This window comes from Phaseolus vulgaris, chromosome 10 (genome assembly GCF_000499845.2).
Source record: "Phaseolus vulgaris cultivar G19833 chromosome 10, P. vulgaris v2.0, whole genome shotgun sequence".
Taxonomy (NCBI): domain Eukaryota; kingdom Viridiplantae; phylum Streptophyta; class Magnoliopsida; order Fabales; family Fabaceae; genus Phaseolus; species Phaseolus vulgaris.
In genome coordinates, this window is record NC_023750.2 from 2,059,541 (window position 1) to 2,073,939 (window position 14,399).

General features: G+C 30.7%; 1 protein-coding gene across 1 annotated transcript; it reads right to left on the bottom strand.

Moving 5' to 3' along the window:
• Nucleotides 1–4,349: 4,349 nt before the first annotated feature.
• Nucleotides 4,350–14,399, bottom strand: LOC137819368 (ABC transporter B family member 21-like). The gene is made up of 13 exons (XM_068623188.1): nt 14,246–14,399; nt 13,891–14,168; nt 13,076–13,130; nt 11,735–11,910; nt 10,258–10,479; nt 8,532–8,776; nt 7,923–8,448; nt 7,561–7,834; nt 6,494–7,362; nt 6,145–6,411; nt 5,770–6,033; nt 5,394–5,687; nt 4,350–4,799 (listed from the first exon to the last, which is right to left on the bottom strand). Exons 2-13 carry the CDS (start codon nt 14,137–14,139, stop codon nt 4,434–4,436), a joined length of 3,807 nt encoding a protein of 1,268 aa, XP_068479289.1. The 5' UTR covers nt 14,140–14,168; nt 14,246–14,399; the 3' UTR covers nt 4,350–4,433.

The window sequence follows — 14,399 nt, forward strand, 5'->3', positions numbered from 1 at the left end:
AGATAACCGAAGTTAGAAAGAAAGAGCGAAAAATTTACAAGATAGCTAAAGGATAATACGACCGACCTAAAGAAGGAGATAGAATAATCCTCTTAATAGTTCTCTAGACCTCAATCTTTATAAAAGAACAATAAGTATGGTACACTTCTACAGAGTTGTTTTCTAAATAGCACTAAACTTAAAATCCTAAATTCAAAGTGAAAATAAGTGCTAGCCGTTTTTGTAGAATTCACTTTTTCACATCAAACTAGCAGTTCAGAAGTTCTATGCTTAAAAAAACGCTAACAATCATTGACACATTTCGTGGGACACGAGGCGTTCTATTAAAAAACTTAAACCGTGATTGAAGTGGTGTTAAACAATGCTGATTTGGTGAATTGACTCAAGCAAATCTTTGAAGTAGCTGAAACAGCAGGTGCAATGGTGTTAAATAATGCTGATTAGTTTAATTTGATTGAAGAAAATATCTGAATGTTCAATTTAATAAAATTAATATATGTATAATAATTTGGTTAATTTAACATTTATTTATAAAGAATCATTTTATTTTAAAATAATGTTTTCATGTAGTTTGTTATTAGAATTATGAGTTTTGGTTTACTCTTCTATTTTTTATTTATTTTGTATAATATTTAACACGAAAACTTTTATATTAAAATAAAATAAAATTAATAGAATGAGTGTTGAAAATTGAAATTAATTTGAAACGGAAATTGAAGTTGTTGGATGCATTTTTCTTTTATCCATTTGGCAATTGGTATTCGCTGCCTTTATTTAAATTCACCACAAGCAGCATTTGAGTTTAATTGGAGATTTGTTTATTATGTGAGTTAGTTAAACAGTTCTTTCAATTAACGAATTGAAGCAATTGATTTTCTGATCTGTTGGGCACACTGATATATCAAGTTTTTTTTTTATTTTTTTATTTTTTTTATTTTTTTTTTATGTGCTATATATATCAACTTTACGAAGCAATGGGATGAAAGGATGTGTTCAATTATCTAATTCTTGAAATTTTTTTACAAAAATGAAAAAATCTTTCTATTTTTATATTAAAATAAAGTTATTTTGAAAAAAAAATTATAAAACATAAAAAACCGTATAAATTTAACATAATTTTATCATAAAAAATTGTGTTAAATAACATAATCCTTGATAAATTAAGATAAAGTTGTGTTCAAGCCATTGACACGTTGCATTTCACGTGAAGCATTGACATTTGTGACTTGAATTATTTTGATGGGCAGATTTTGTTGGAGTTTTTGTAGCAAATCGATTGAACTTGTTAGGAAGTATTTCAATTTTTTGTTCAAGAATTGCAAGCACGCAACTGAATAATTGAATATAAAATAGAATCAAATATATATTTTCCAGCTGTGCAGCAAGGATTGTAATAATTTAGTGCAAGTAGTTGAAGTCAATTTTTTTGGTAGATCCAAAATTAAAGATATATATTTGTGGGTTTTTTTATTCTTTCTTTTATATCTAGTTTTAATTTGAGTGGTGTTTATTAATTTTGTAAGTTCATAATATCTTGGTTATCTATGGGACATTAATTTTTCTGAGATAAATTATTAAGTGTGATAACTAGCTTTCAATATCTTGCCTAACTACCTTTCAATAGTCTTAAGTGTGATAAGTACATAAAAAATATATTATATAATTTTATATTTCTTTTGAGATTTAGATTTTTTTAATTGAGTTTTCTATTAGATGTTTAAATCAATTTCATTCTTTTAATTGTTTAGCTTACTTTCTTGTTATACGAATTTTAATAGTAATTTAAATACATTGTTTAAATTATTTATAGTGTATTTTAAAGTACTTTTTAGTGTCTTTCTTTAGTTTTGTCTCATATCCTACAATCATTTTATTTGGCCAATTTCTTGATTTAGTATTTTTTTTAAGTTTGTTTGAACTCTTGGCTTGAGCATAGTTTTTTTTTTTTTTACATTTTTGATAGGTTGATTAAGAGTTATTCTTAATAACTAAAAAGGAATTTGAGGGAACAAGTGAATAACTTGCCAAGAGAGATACATAAGTAAATTGAGTGTTGTGAAAAACAGGTAAGCATAAGAAAAGAGGGAGAATTGTGTTTTTAAAATATTTTGTAGTTTTTCGCAAGTATTGTCTAAAGATTGATCAAACAAAGTGACAATTTTTTTCATAAATTGAGTTTGAAAACTTCACCTTCTTAAGTTAGTGCAGGAGTTATAATATGTAATGTAATAAGGTAAGGAAGGTGTCCTACCAAGAGCCGGGTAGCCGAGTTGCCGACATAGCATCCAGTCATTCGGTTACTCGGCTAATACCCGAAAAGGACGATTAGAGCCAAAGACAGATTAATGGTAATAAAGCATGATTAAAGTTTCATTGGGCCTATGATAATCTTTATGCAGAACAATACCTAATAGAAAAGTATAAATAGAGGTAGACCCCATGGCAAATGTATGATACTTTTAGTTTTGAACCTCTATAGATATAATACCACTCTTAGCTGACTTGAGCGTTGGAGTGTCTTTGCAGGTACCCCACCTCTCAGATTTAACAGGTGAACAACAACAAAAGACTAAAGGAGGACACTCACTAGGGGATATTCAGTCTCATTGTAAGAACATTTTGGCGTCGAACATGAGGCCGAAAGAAAAACCTATTGAGAAACCTCATGGTAGCTACACGAAGCATGATGAGAAAGGACATGCATAAAAGTAAACGAAATTGTACCCTTAACATCACGAAGCCGGGTGGGTGACAAGTGGCGTCACATGTTCCATGCCCATGATCCTCTCAAATGAGACGTCGACATGTGTCTTCCTCTCATTTTGAGAGATTCCTCTCAAAAGAGGTTGACAAATGTCACCTCTTAATTGGTGCAAATCCTCTCCATTGAGAAAGAGCCATGTGCACGTTTGTGTTTCTCATGCCACGCCTATGCTTCCCATGCCAAGTGGTGAGTCGCTTTTTTTCTAATCTAAATAATCTATTACTATACACACTCACTCTTTTATTAGCCCAAATACAAGGCCCAAATTTAAACCAATGCCCAATACATGACCCAAATAAAATGTCCTAAAGTACTTTGTACAATTTTTACATAGCTAAGAAGAAAAAGACTATTCAAATATGAGTGCTCCTCTCTAATAAGACTTCATCCTTTTCTATCTTCTTAACCAATGATTTTGAGATTGGATGATTTCCATAATTCTCTACAACACAATATAAGCTCATAAAAGTTTCATTAAAAACTTGCATCAATGTCTGACATGTTTTTCAACTTTGATACTAATTACTAGATCATACATTTACTTCTATGCCAAAAGTTATAACTGATAATCAGAGTACAATTCTTTTTACTTAAGAATATGAATACGATTTGATTGTGATTTGACCAACCTAACATCCATCACAGAACAATAAATGTCACCTGTAATACCATTTTATGAAGAATTTGAAAAATTGATAACAAAATAAAATAACATAATTTTTCGGTTATAAAAACCATGGAAGAAGCAATTATCTTTGTACAAACATCAATAGTTTTGAAGGAAATCAAGATAGAAATTATAGAAAACATCATATTGTATTGAAGAATAACTCATGTTATTAGTGAGTTGGAAGTACCACGTAGCATCTATAAATAGGTGATTTTTTTTTTCTCTTGGAACTATGAAAAATAGAGATAAAACATTGAAACTTTGTAATACTAATAAGAATGACTAATAAAATGTTTGAGATTATCTATCACAATTCTCTTAGTTTTTTTATGCATTTCTCTTTCCTATTTTACTTTAAATCTTTATTAGGTTATTATTTACTATAACTTATAATTAAATAAAATCAAATTTATTTTTCTATAATTTTTGTTATCAACTTATTCATTTCAATTTCTAATTTAGTCGGGGTCTCAAGTAGAAAACTTTAGATTTCCGAAAGTATATTTAAGCCATTATTTGAAAGTTAATAGTTAAAATCATTATAAATTTGTTCTCTTTACATATTAAAACAAGAATAATTAACTACTTATTAAAAGCAATATAAAAATATTTTTGTTCAAATTATGATAGTTACACATGAATCTATTACTTTCCATAATTTCTATTGTTTAATTAACTCATCTACATTATTTTCTTAAAAATTGCTTCTTTAATAAAAAACAATTTTTTTTATCTATTTTAAAGTTAGTTTGCATATTTATTTTCAGTGAAAGCATTGATATAACTTTTTCAAAAAAAATTTAAGCAATGTATAAACTAATTTTAATTTATAGAGAATTTGATTTAATTTAATATTTTTTGGTTTCAGAACTGTAAAAAAACTCTTAAGTATAATATTTTAAGGAACTAGCCAACTAATTGTAAATGTCATACTATCTTTAATGTTATATGACTTGATAAATTTATTGACATACAACTTTTTGTTTTTCTAATTGTTTCTCATGGAACTCTAGTTTTTGAAGCATTTGAGTGAAGTTGGACTAAGAAAGCATAAAACCCATCCTTCACTCTAACAAGTGTTTCGTGGCTTCCCTCCTCCACTATCACTCCATCTTTCACAACACCAATCAAATCTGCATTTTTTATTGCAGATAGACGATGTGCCACAACCACAGTGCTCCTATTCACCATCACTTTGTCCAATGCATCCTGAACAACTCTCTCTGACTCAGCGTCTAATGCACTTGTGGCTTCGTCTAGGAGCAATATCTTTGGACTTTTGATCAAAGCACGGGCAATGGCTACCCTTTGCTTCTGCCCACCAGATAATTGGGTTCCCCTTTCTCCCACTACAGTGTCATAACCCTGTGAAAGGTGAGCAAACGTTAACCAAAAGCACAAAGTACATTGAAAAGTTCACCTCTTTAAAAGAAATATACTTGAAACTGTTGCAAACTGAACACTAAAGCACAAAAGTTCTTTGACATTTTATTTCACTGTGAATTTTTTTACTATACTTGGATATAATATAATAGCTGCTAATGAGATCCAAAAATTAATGGGTCTAGAGAGCCTCTAGTTTATGAATTGAGCAACAAATGAAGATGGGAGAAGGGTGTGGGTGAGAAAGAGCAGAGGGGTAGCATGAGTAGGAAGAACGGTTGTTAGATAGAGAACCTTGTTGATTTGCTGTAGAGGAAACTACCTCTGGGTAGTAGGATTCTTCATCCTTCTGTATTTCTTTTTCTTGCAATCAAATAGAATCTCAGAGTTATTATTTTCTTCCATTTCATTCTATTTCTTTAGCTTAATTTGTGGTGTAGATCTGTATTGATTGGTATGACCTGCTAGATAGCCTAACCGACCAGTGAATGTGACTAAGGAAGAAAGGAACAAGGAGAAACAACTTTAAATTTGACTGAAAAATCAAACACACAATACTTTATCTGTTAACTTTACCTGTTGTAAGGCACTAATAAAGACATGGGCATTAGCTAGTTTTGCAGCTGCTATGATTTCTGCTTCAGTTGCTTCACCTCCCTTCCCATAAGCAATGTTACCACGAATAGTATCATTGAACAATACTGGCTCTTGACTTACCAAACCCATTTGCTGCCTAAACCACTTCAGTTGTAAGTCCCCAATTGGTACACCATCAAGTGTGATTTCACCTGCATTGGGAACATAAAATCTCTGCAACAACGCAATCACTGTTGATTTTCCACTTCCACTTTCACCAACAAGGGCCACTGTCTGGAACATCAGTGTTGGTCGTAACCATTAGTTACAAGTATCACAACATACACATAGCTCAAATATACTACTCAAACTTTACCTTGCCAGAATGGATAACCAAGTTAAGGTCTCGAAAAATCTGTACATTTGGCCTTGATGGATACTTGAAATTCACATGGTGAAGCTTAATTTCTCCCTCAACTATATCCAATGTGGTACCAGTCTCGTCACTTGGATCTATCTCTGATTTCTTATCAATTATTCCAAATATGGCAGCCGCAGCCGATTTGGCTTTGCCAGAATCAGGAGAAATTGTGCTAAACTGGGAAACTCCAATAGCTGCCATAGTTAAAGCAAAGAAAACCTACAAAACATATATATCTTTTCATTTTGAAGAGGGAAATATGCATTGTTGACAACTAGAACTACATTTTTTTTGTCATAATATGTTAATGATGGAAAAGTTATTCTGTACCCGAAAAACTTCGGAGAATGATGTTTCTCCAGCGGCCACTAGTCTAGCTCCTGCATAGAAACTAGTTGCATAGACACAAAATAGTAAGAAAAATGAAACCCCAAATCCTATTCCACTGATCAACCCTTGCCATATCCCTGTTTTCATGGGGTCTTCACATTTCTTCCTATACAATTCCATGACCTTATCTTCAGCACAGAAAGAAGCTACTGTTCTTATATTTTCAACTGCATCTTTAGCAACTTGGCTTGCTTCCTCGTACATCATCTGTACCAGAATCCATGACTAAATAAAAAATTTCTAGCAATTTAAACAATGCATGGCAATGGGAAAAATAAAAACAACTCACCTTTGCATCTTTGCTGAACCCCATCATGAATTTTGTTTGAACATAGCCATTTGCACCAATAAGGGGAATCAAGACAAGAATAATCAAAGCCAACTGCCAGCATGCAATGAAAGCAATAATCAAACCTGCCAAGGCACATGTTAAATTTTGGACCAACAGCCCCAGTGCATCACCAACAAGGGTGCGCACAGAAGCAGCAATGGCTGAGAGCCTTGCACTAATGGCACCACTTGAATTGCTTGGCTCATCAAACCAACCAACCTCCATGTTCACCACTTTCTCAAAACATATTACCCTGATACGTTGGATTAACTTGCATCCAGCCACAGAAAAAAAGTATGCTCGAGCTGGAATCACCAACAATGATGCAACACCAAGAACCACGAACATAAGTGCCCAAAATTTGGAGTCCTTTTTCATCTCATCAACTGGTTCATAAAATGTTTTGACCACACTGGAAATCAACACCCCAAATATGGGAAGTATAACACCATTTGCTATGGCAGCTAGACATCCAATCAGAAGAACTGGAATCTCTGGTTTGTTGAGGGAAGCAAGCCGGAGGAGTGAAACCTCTTGTGCTTGTCTTTCGAGTAATGGGTCATCACCTTCATTATCAGGGAAACTAGCACCCGTGGGTAAACCAGAGGAAAGAGAAAATGAGTGGCGGCTACTACTCCCCAAAGAGGATCCCCTACTAATAGATCTCCTAGTTGACATCTTTTTGGTTAACTGTGTAGAGGATTCCATAGAAACTTCACTCTTGCTGTCATAACTTGTAGTTTCTTCTGATTCCTTGTTTACTTGTTGTAAACGTATCAATTTAGAGTAAGCTCCCTCCAGATCCTTGACTAGTTCTGAGTGTGTTCCTAATTAGCAAACACTTTAAGTTATATATACAAACAACTTTTACGATTAGGATTATACTCAAATGCTAGTAACACACTCTTCTAATCATATACAATAATTAGTAAAAATTACAAAATTATGCATGAAAATCAAAATAACTAATCATGTTTTCATAATGAAGGGTAAATTAACCATGTGTTTCGATAAGCCTATGATACCTTTTTCAACCACCTTCCCTCTATGAATTACAACAATGGTATCAGCATTCCTCACTGTGCTCAACCGATGTGCCACAACAACAGTAGTTCGGTTAACCATGACCCTGTCAAGAGCCTCTTGCACTGTCTTTTCAGACTCTGCATCAAGGGCACTTGTAGCTTCGTCCAGAAGTAGAATTCTTGGATCCTTTAGGATTGCTCTCGCTATGGCAATGCGCTGCTTCTGTCCACCAGAGAGTTGAGTTCCTTGTTCACCAACCATTGTGTTCAATCCCTGCAAGCTTGTCAATGTAAAATTTAAAAGTTTCTAACAATTTCCAAGAATGCAATAACAAATCCAGTCTCTGGCTAAAATGCAGAACCTGTGGCAGTTTATGGATGAATTTTGTAGCATTTGCAAGTGCAGATGCTGATTTTATCTCTTCAATTGTGGCTCCCTCCTTTCCATATGCAATGTTATCCATAATGCTTGATGCAAACAACACTGGCTCCTGGTTAACAAGGCCAATTTTCCCCCTCATCCAACTAAGCTGAAACTCTTTCAGGTTAATGCCATCAATAACAACTTCACCTTCTTGAGGATCATAGAATCTCTCTATCAAACTGATAACCGTGGATTTTCCACATCCACTTTGTCCCACAAGTGCAACACTTGTACCACTTGGTATATCAAGAGAGAACCTATTGAGTATCAACTCCTCAGGCCTCGCTGGATAACTGAAACAAACATCCCTCAACTCTATTTCACCTTCAATATCCTCTAATATTTTCCCATTTGGATCATAAGCATCTATCTCAGGCTTCCTCGCAATTGCTTCAAACATTTTGTATGCAGCAGCTTGACCCGCAGCAAATGCACTCATGATAGGGGATGCCTCCCCAAGAGACCTAAGATATGACAACAAATACAAGAACAAGTGATATGAATTAAGTTTGGTTCATATAAATACACTAAGATGATGCTTACTTACATTGAAGCAGTTAATAAAGAAGCAATGACATTGAGCACCGTGCCCCCATTATATTTTTTTTCATTTTCCATTATCATCTTTGCGCCAAACCACACTGCCAAAGCATAACCACTGAAAACAAGAAGCATAACTGTGCCAAGGGCCACCCCAGCAACAGAACCTTCATGAACGCCAGTTACATAAGCTTCTACAAGAAATTTTCTGTAATCAGACACTGCTTGTTTTTCCCCAGTAAAGGATGCAACCTGAAAATTAACGCAGTAAAGTATTGGTACGATTACTGTAACCTCTTTGGATTACTATAATCATTTTAAAGCCTCAAAGGATTTGTCAATTTATAATATTGCAAGTTCAAAACATGACATTAACTCGAATCACTCTAATTTATGAAAGGATATTATCCCACAATGCAATATACAATGAATGAAACAAACAACATATATAAAAAAAATTTGTTACTCTGACAACTTTTTAAAATTTTCCCATCTCTTCAAATCACTCACTTCATAAAAGATTATTTCTACTTCTATTTTTAACAGTTTTAATCTAGAACAATTAACTGGTGGTTTGTGAAGATATCAAGACTCAGAATATTATATAAGAATGCTACATTTGTCAAAATGAGTCTCAGACAGGTTTCTACAATGACGTCTTCCTGATATACAGTTTTAATAGGACTTTACACTACTCTAACACAACTTGGTGATTTTTTTATAAGTTAGAAACTCAAACACTATAGTTATATAAATAAGATGATGATCGTATATAAATAGGAATATTTAGTTTTATATATATAATACTATGAATGTTTTCATTTATTCTTGTATTATATTTTCATATATTATAGAATTATTTCAAGTAATTAAGTTGTCGTTTTGATGAACCTTAGCTAAAGTATATTTTTTTCAAAATGACAACGATTAATAACGGGAGAAAGGTAATTATATCCTCTTTTCAGTTTTTTGAATTTGATAGAAGAAATAGATTCATTTTTTTATAGAATTAGATTATTTTTGTATAAATAACAATATATTCAAATATTTTAGCAAATGATACATATTTTAAAAATACTGCATTGGTCAACTGTTAGAGCATTGGACCCATGAGACAACAGGTCCACTAGACAGAAGAATCAACTCTCATGGATGAAAGATTATGTTTTGAAAACTTATGGAAGTGAGAGAAGAAGGTATGGAGGTGCAGAAACAGTCGAAGAAATGACATGTCTAATATTGGTTGTAGAGCCTTAAGGCCCAATGATTTGTATTAGCCTAACTCATCTCCAATTAAGGTGATGAGAAACGTAAACAAAGACATGAAGAAAATTATCTTAACCTAAAGTAGAATATTCAGAGCCTAGTCTTTATCTTGGTAGGCAACCGTAGTCGTAACCTATCATCAATATCATCTCAATGATACATGAAGAAAAAAAGTAATTTTAACCACTTAAATTTCTAATGTCACTCATTGGAATTTTACAACATATTTTCTTAGAAAAAAACAAAAACTTAAATATATCTTTAGTCTCTAATAAATCATTGAATTTTTTCTTAGTTATTGATAATTCTTCTTCAACTTTTCATCCCTTATAATTCTTTATTTTTTCACAAAAACAATGAGATAGTGATTCGAACTTTCGTAGATAAGTTTTAGAAACAAAACAAAACTTTATCATCATAAAAAAAATATAAGGGAATAAATAGTTTTGAAAAATTAAACATCTTACTGTTCTTATTGAGACAATTGTCTGCTGAACCAGGTGTGCAGCTTTTGCATAGGCAGCTTGACCTCTAGAAGCCATCCTACCTTGGATGATGGCCATGGCAGCCCCTGACAGAACAAGGAGTGGAAGAATGCACAACATCACAACTGTAAGAAGCCACCCTTTCGCAAATGCTATTGCAAAGCCCCCTATGAATGTTGCTATCAACTGCACAAATTTCCCAACCTGTTTCAAAAACATGCCTTTAGTTTTCCTACTAATTTGCATTCAACTTCACATCAAACCATGCTTATTTACCAAAATTAATCCAATAAGATCTTGGTTTACTAAAAACACTTCCATAATAAAACTCCTAAAATTGTAAATTATTCTTTGACTCTAACATACGACACTAAATACATGGAAAGGGGTATGAGATAGACTACAAAATCATTAAAAAAGCAAATCTTAAAAATAAAAAATAATTAATTGTTATATTAACTAAAATAAATATTATTTTAAAGATTAAAAAAATATTGATATCTAAATTAGTTTTAGATAAATAATTTTTAAATTGTTATTTAATTAGCTATCAAGGTTTTAACTACCAAAGTTAGAATCTAAATAATTGATAGCTAAAACTTTGGTAGCTAATTAGATATCAATTTAGAAACTATTTATCAATAATAGAAACTAATTAAGATGTCAATAATTTTTAATCTCTAAAAATAATGTCTAATTTAATTACTATAGCAACTAATTATTTTTTCTTTATAAAATTAATTTTTATTTAATGATTTTCTAAGAGTTATATTCTTAATCTATCAAAGATATGTTGGAAGAAAGCAATTGTTATAAAAGAGTAACATTTTTATTACATGTTAATAGATATTTAGACCATTATTTAAATTTTTGGACGACTAACTAATAATAATCACAACTTATACATAATTATTTACTAGCACATTAATTCCCTAACTATCTTGAGTATGTAAGAGTGGCTTTAGAAGGGTACCACCCCACTATAAAGTGAGTAAGATTTTTTGAAGAGACCAAATAGTATCTACCCAAAACATGATGAATAAAAAACGCTAACAACATGAAAAAGCCCTTGAAAATCAAGTTAGTGAAAAGACCTTATTGCTTGAACTTCGAAAGAAACTCAAAATTATCAAAAGAAAAAATGTTAAGAAACCCTAAGAAACCAGAATAAGAATACGAGGACAATAGTATGATGTATTCTCAATTTAGAAAAGATGTTTTGCTAATTAACAACCCCTATTAAAAAAAAAGAAACATCTCAATTAATTACAAGGAAGTAAACCCTTAAACCATTAGTAAAAAATTTAGACAACTAATAAAAGTTATGATTGACATTAGTTTATCCTCCAACAGATACACTATTTATCCATCAATTTTACAATTATCTAATCCTTGTAGAAAAACAAACATAACGTGAAGCAGAATTATGATAATAAGAACATAGTTTTTGAACACATACCTTCTCTCCCATAGCATCTTGAATGAGAACAGTGTCACCTGATATTCTTTCTATGACTTCACCAGTGTTTGTTTCCTTGTCAAAGAAAGCAATGTCTTGTCTCAGAATAGTTTTCAAATACAGTCCTCTTATTCTTGCAGCCTGTCTTTCCCCAGTCACCATCCAGCAACTCACCTCTGAAAAATTCAATTATTCTTTATCAAGTTTGTCAATATTTCTCACAAACTCCACTCAAGTATTTCCACTTTGTGTAGCAAATATATCACGTTTCACTTTTATTTCATAATTTTTTTTTTAATTCCAAGAAGAATTCTACTTAAATATATGTAATGAGTGTATATATCTCATCTAATAAAGTAAGATGTGTTTGGTTTTAGGGAAAAAAACAGAAAAAGTTAAAATAAATAATAATTAAAACAAGAAATAAAATTGTTTGTCTACTTGCTTGGTAGAATTCAAATAAATGAAATATAAAGATAAAATATTTAAAAAAATATGTAATTTGATTGATTTGTTAAAAATAAAAAAATAAAATGAGTGATACAAATTTTTGAAATTAATATTTCTTATCTTTCTTTCTCAACCAAAATGACAAAGTTAAAATAAATCTCTTCCATCCCTTTCTTTTTCCTTCTCTTTGTCAAGCAAATCCGTAAAGTTAATTAATTAATTTTCAATAATTACCTTATATTTTTTTCGACATTGATTGAATAACCTAACAAATAGTTGACATTAAAACTTTTAAAATGTTCACTTTTAGTTCTTAAGATGCATTTTTGTTAGAAAATAGCAAAGTTTATATACAATACCATAGATATTATTGATACTGTTTTTTTAACCAATTTTAATGTTTTAATTTGATAATTTATATCTTATTAAATATATTATATTAGTAATGTTTTTATCCGCACATCTTTCACAAGATTGAGAAGAAAAAAAATGAAATTATGGGTAATCATATTTTATAAACCTAATAATTTGATATTCATTCTCTTATTATAATTACAAAAGTTTTGATACTTATTTTATTTTATTTGTAATTATAAAATTAATTTATTTTAATGAATATATTATTGATTAAAGCAAGCTCTCCAATAGTTGTAAGATTGTTAAAATACTTTTTCACATATTCAGATGAATAATTTTTCGAAGGAGACATGATACTTTGACCTTTTCACTTTTATCTTTAGTTCAAATCTGAACTTTATAAATTATTATTGTATTATAACATTTTATTTTATTTTTATTTATTTCTATTATTATAAATAGAAATTATCAAATAAAAAAGATGGTGTCAAATAAATATTTTTCTTTTTGAACAGAGAGAACTTAAATACTTACGAAGGAAAGCTGCCACCCCAGATCCTACTGCCAAGTACACAAATTTGAGAGAAACCTGCAATCATGAATCGGACAGAGCTTTGAATAAAGTTGATGGGAACAATCTTTTTCATCACCATTTTTTTAAAATATTTTAATTATATTATATAAGTTAATTCATAAAAAATAATATAATTTTATTTTAAGTATATAATCAATTTAGTAAAACAGTTATTTTTTAATTCCTTTAATGATGAGCAGATATTGTTTGGTTTTGATAATATATATATATATATATATATATATATATATATATTAACTTTATACCGATTAACTTTATATTAAAATTAAAATTAATAAACACATAAGATTCAGACGCTTTTTTTTAAACATATTCGTGTCAGATACAATATATAAATAAGAGAATAAATCTTTTTAATAATCATAAAAAATATATTTCTATTAAAAAAATTAAAACATACTTATACTATAAATCTTTATTATTAATTTATATAATTTATAATTATATAATATAAAAATTTATATTTATAATTATATAATATATATATATATATATCCGTCTTTCTATCCTATATTTTAAAAATTATACATATATCTATATCCGTATCATATAAGTGTTTTTGTCATGTACTATACAGGTAAACATCAAAACACGTATTTATTTATTTTTAAGATATTTTAAAAAAAAAATTATATAATTTTGCTATTATACCTAAAAATGAATATGTAATACTTATTTTACTGAATAATTATTTTCCTTTATTTTATAAACTTTTATTTTCTTCTAAGATGTGGTTAGCGAGGAATTTGTTCACCTGAGACACTTTTTCCACTATGCCGAGGCTGTTCTGGTTCACTCCGAAGACGTCAATGATTTCACCAAACAGTAATGTCATCAGAGGAAACCCTAAACCGTTTCCGATGGCGCCAACGCTTCCAACCACCATCAACAGAATGTCTGCGCAGTCAGAAAACGCGAACAGCTTGCGAAACGCCACTGACTCTGTTTTTCCTTTCTGTTTGCTCTGTTCTTCCCTTTCCGTAGGGCTTCCTTTGTCATCCATGTCAGGATCAGAGCTCCGATAACACAAAACTAAAGTAACACAATATTAGCCACATGGAAAACATGAACGCCGCAAGAAGTAACTGAAAATAATTTAAGTTTTGAACCTTGAACGAATATGGATTACACAGAACAAGAAAAAATGAGGTAGAGATGAAACGAAGGGTAGAAGAAGGAAGGAAAAGAGAAGAAGTTAGGAAGAGAAGAGTGAGAGAGAAGCGCCAATTGACCCAAGTAAATGATTCCAAATTTGTAGACTCA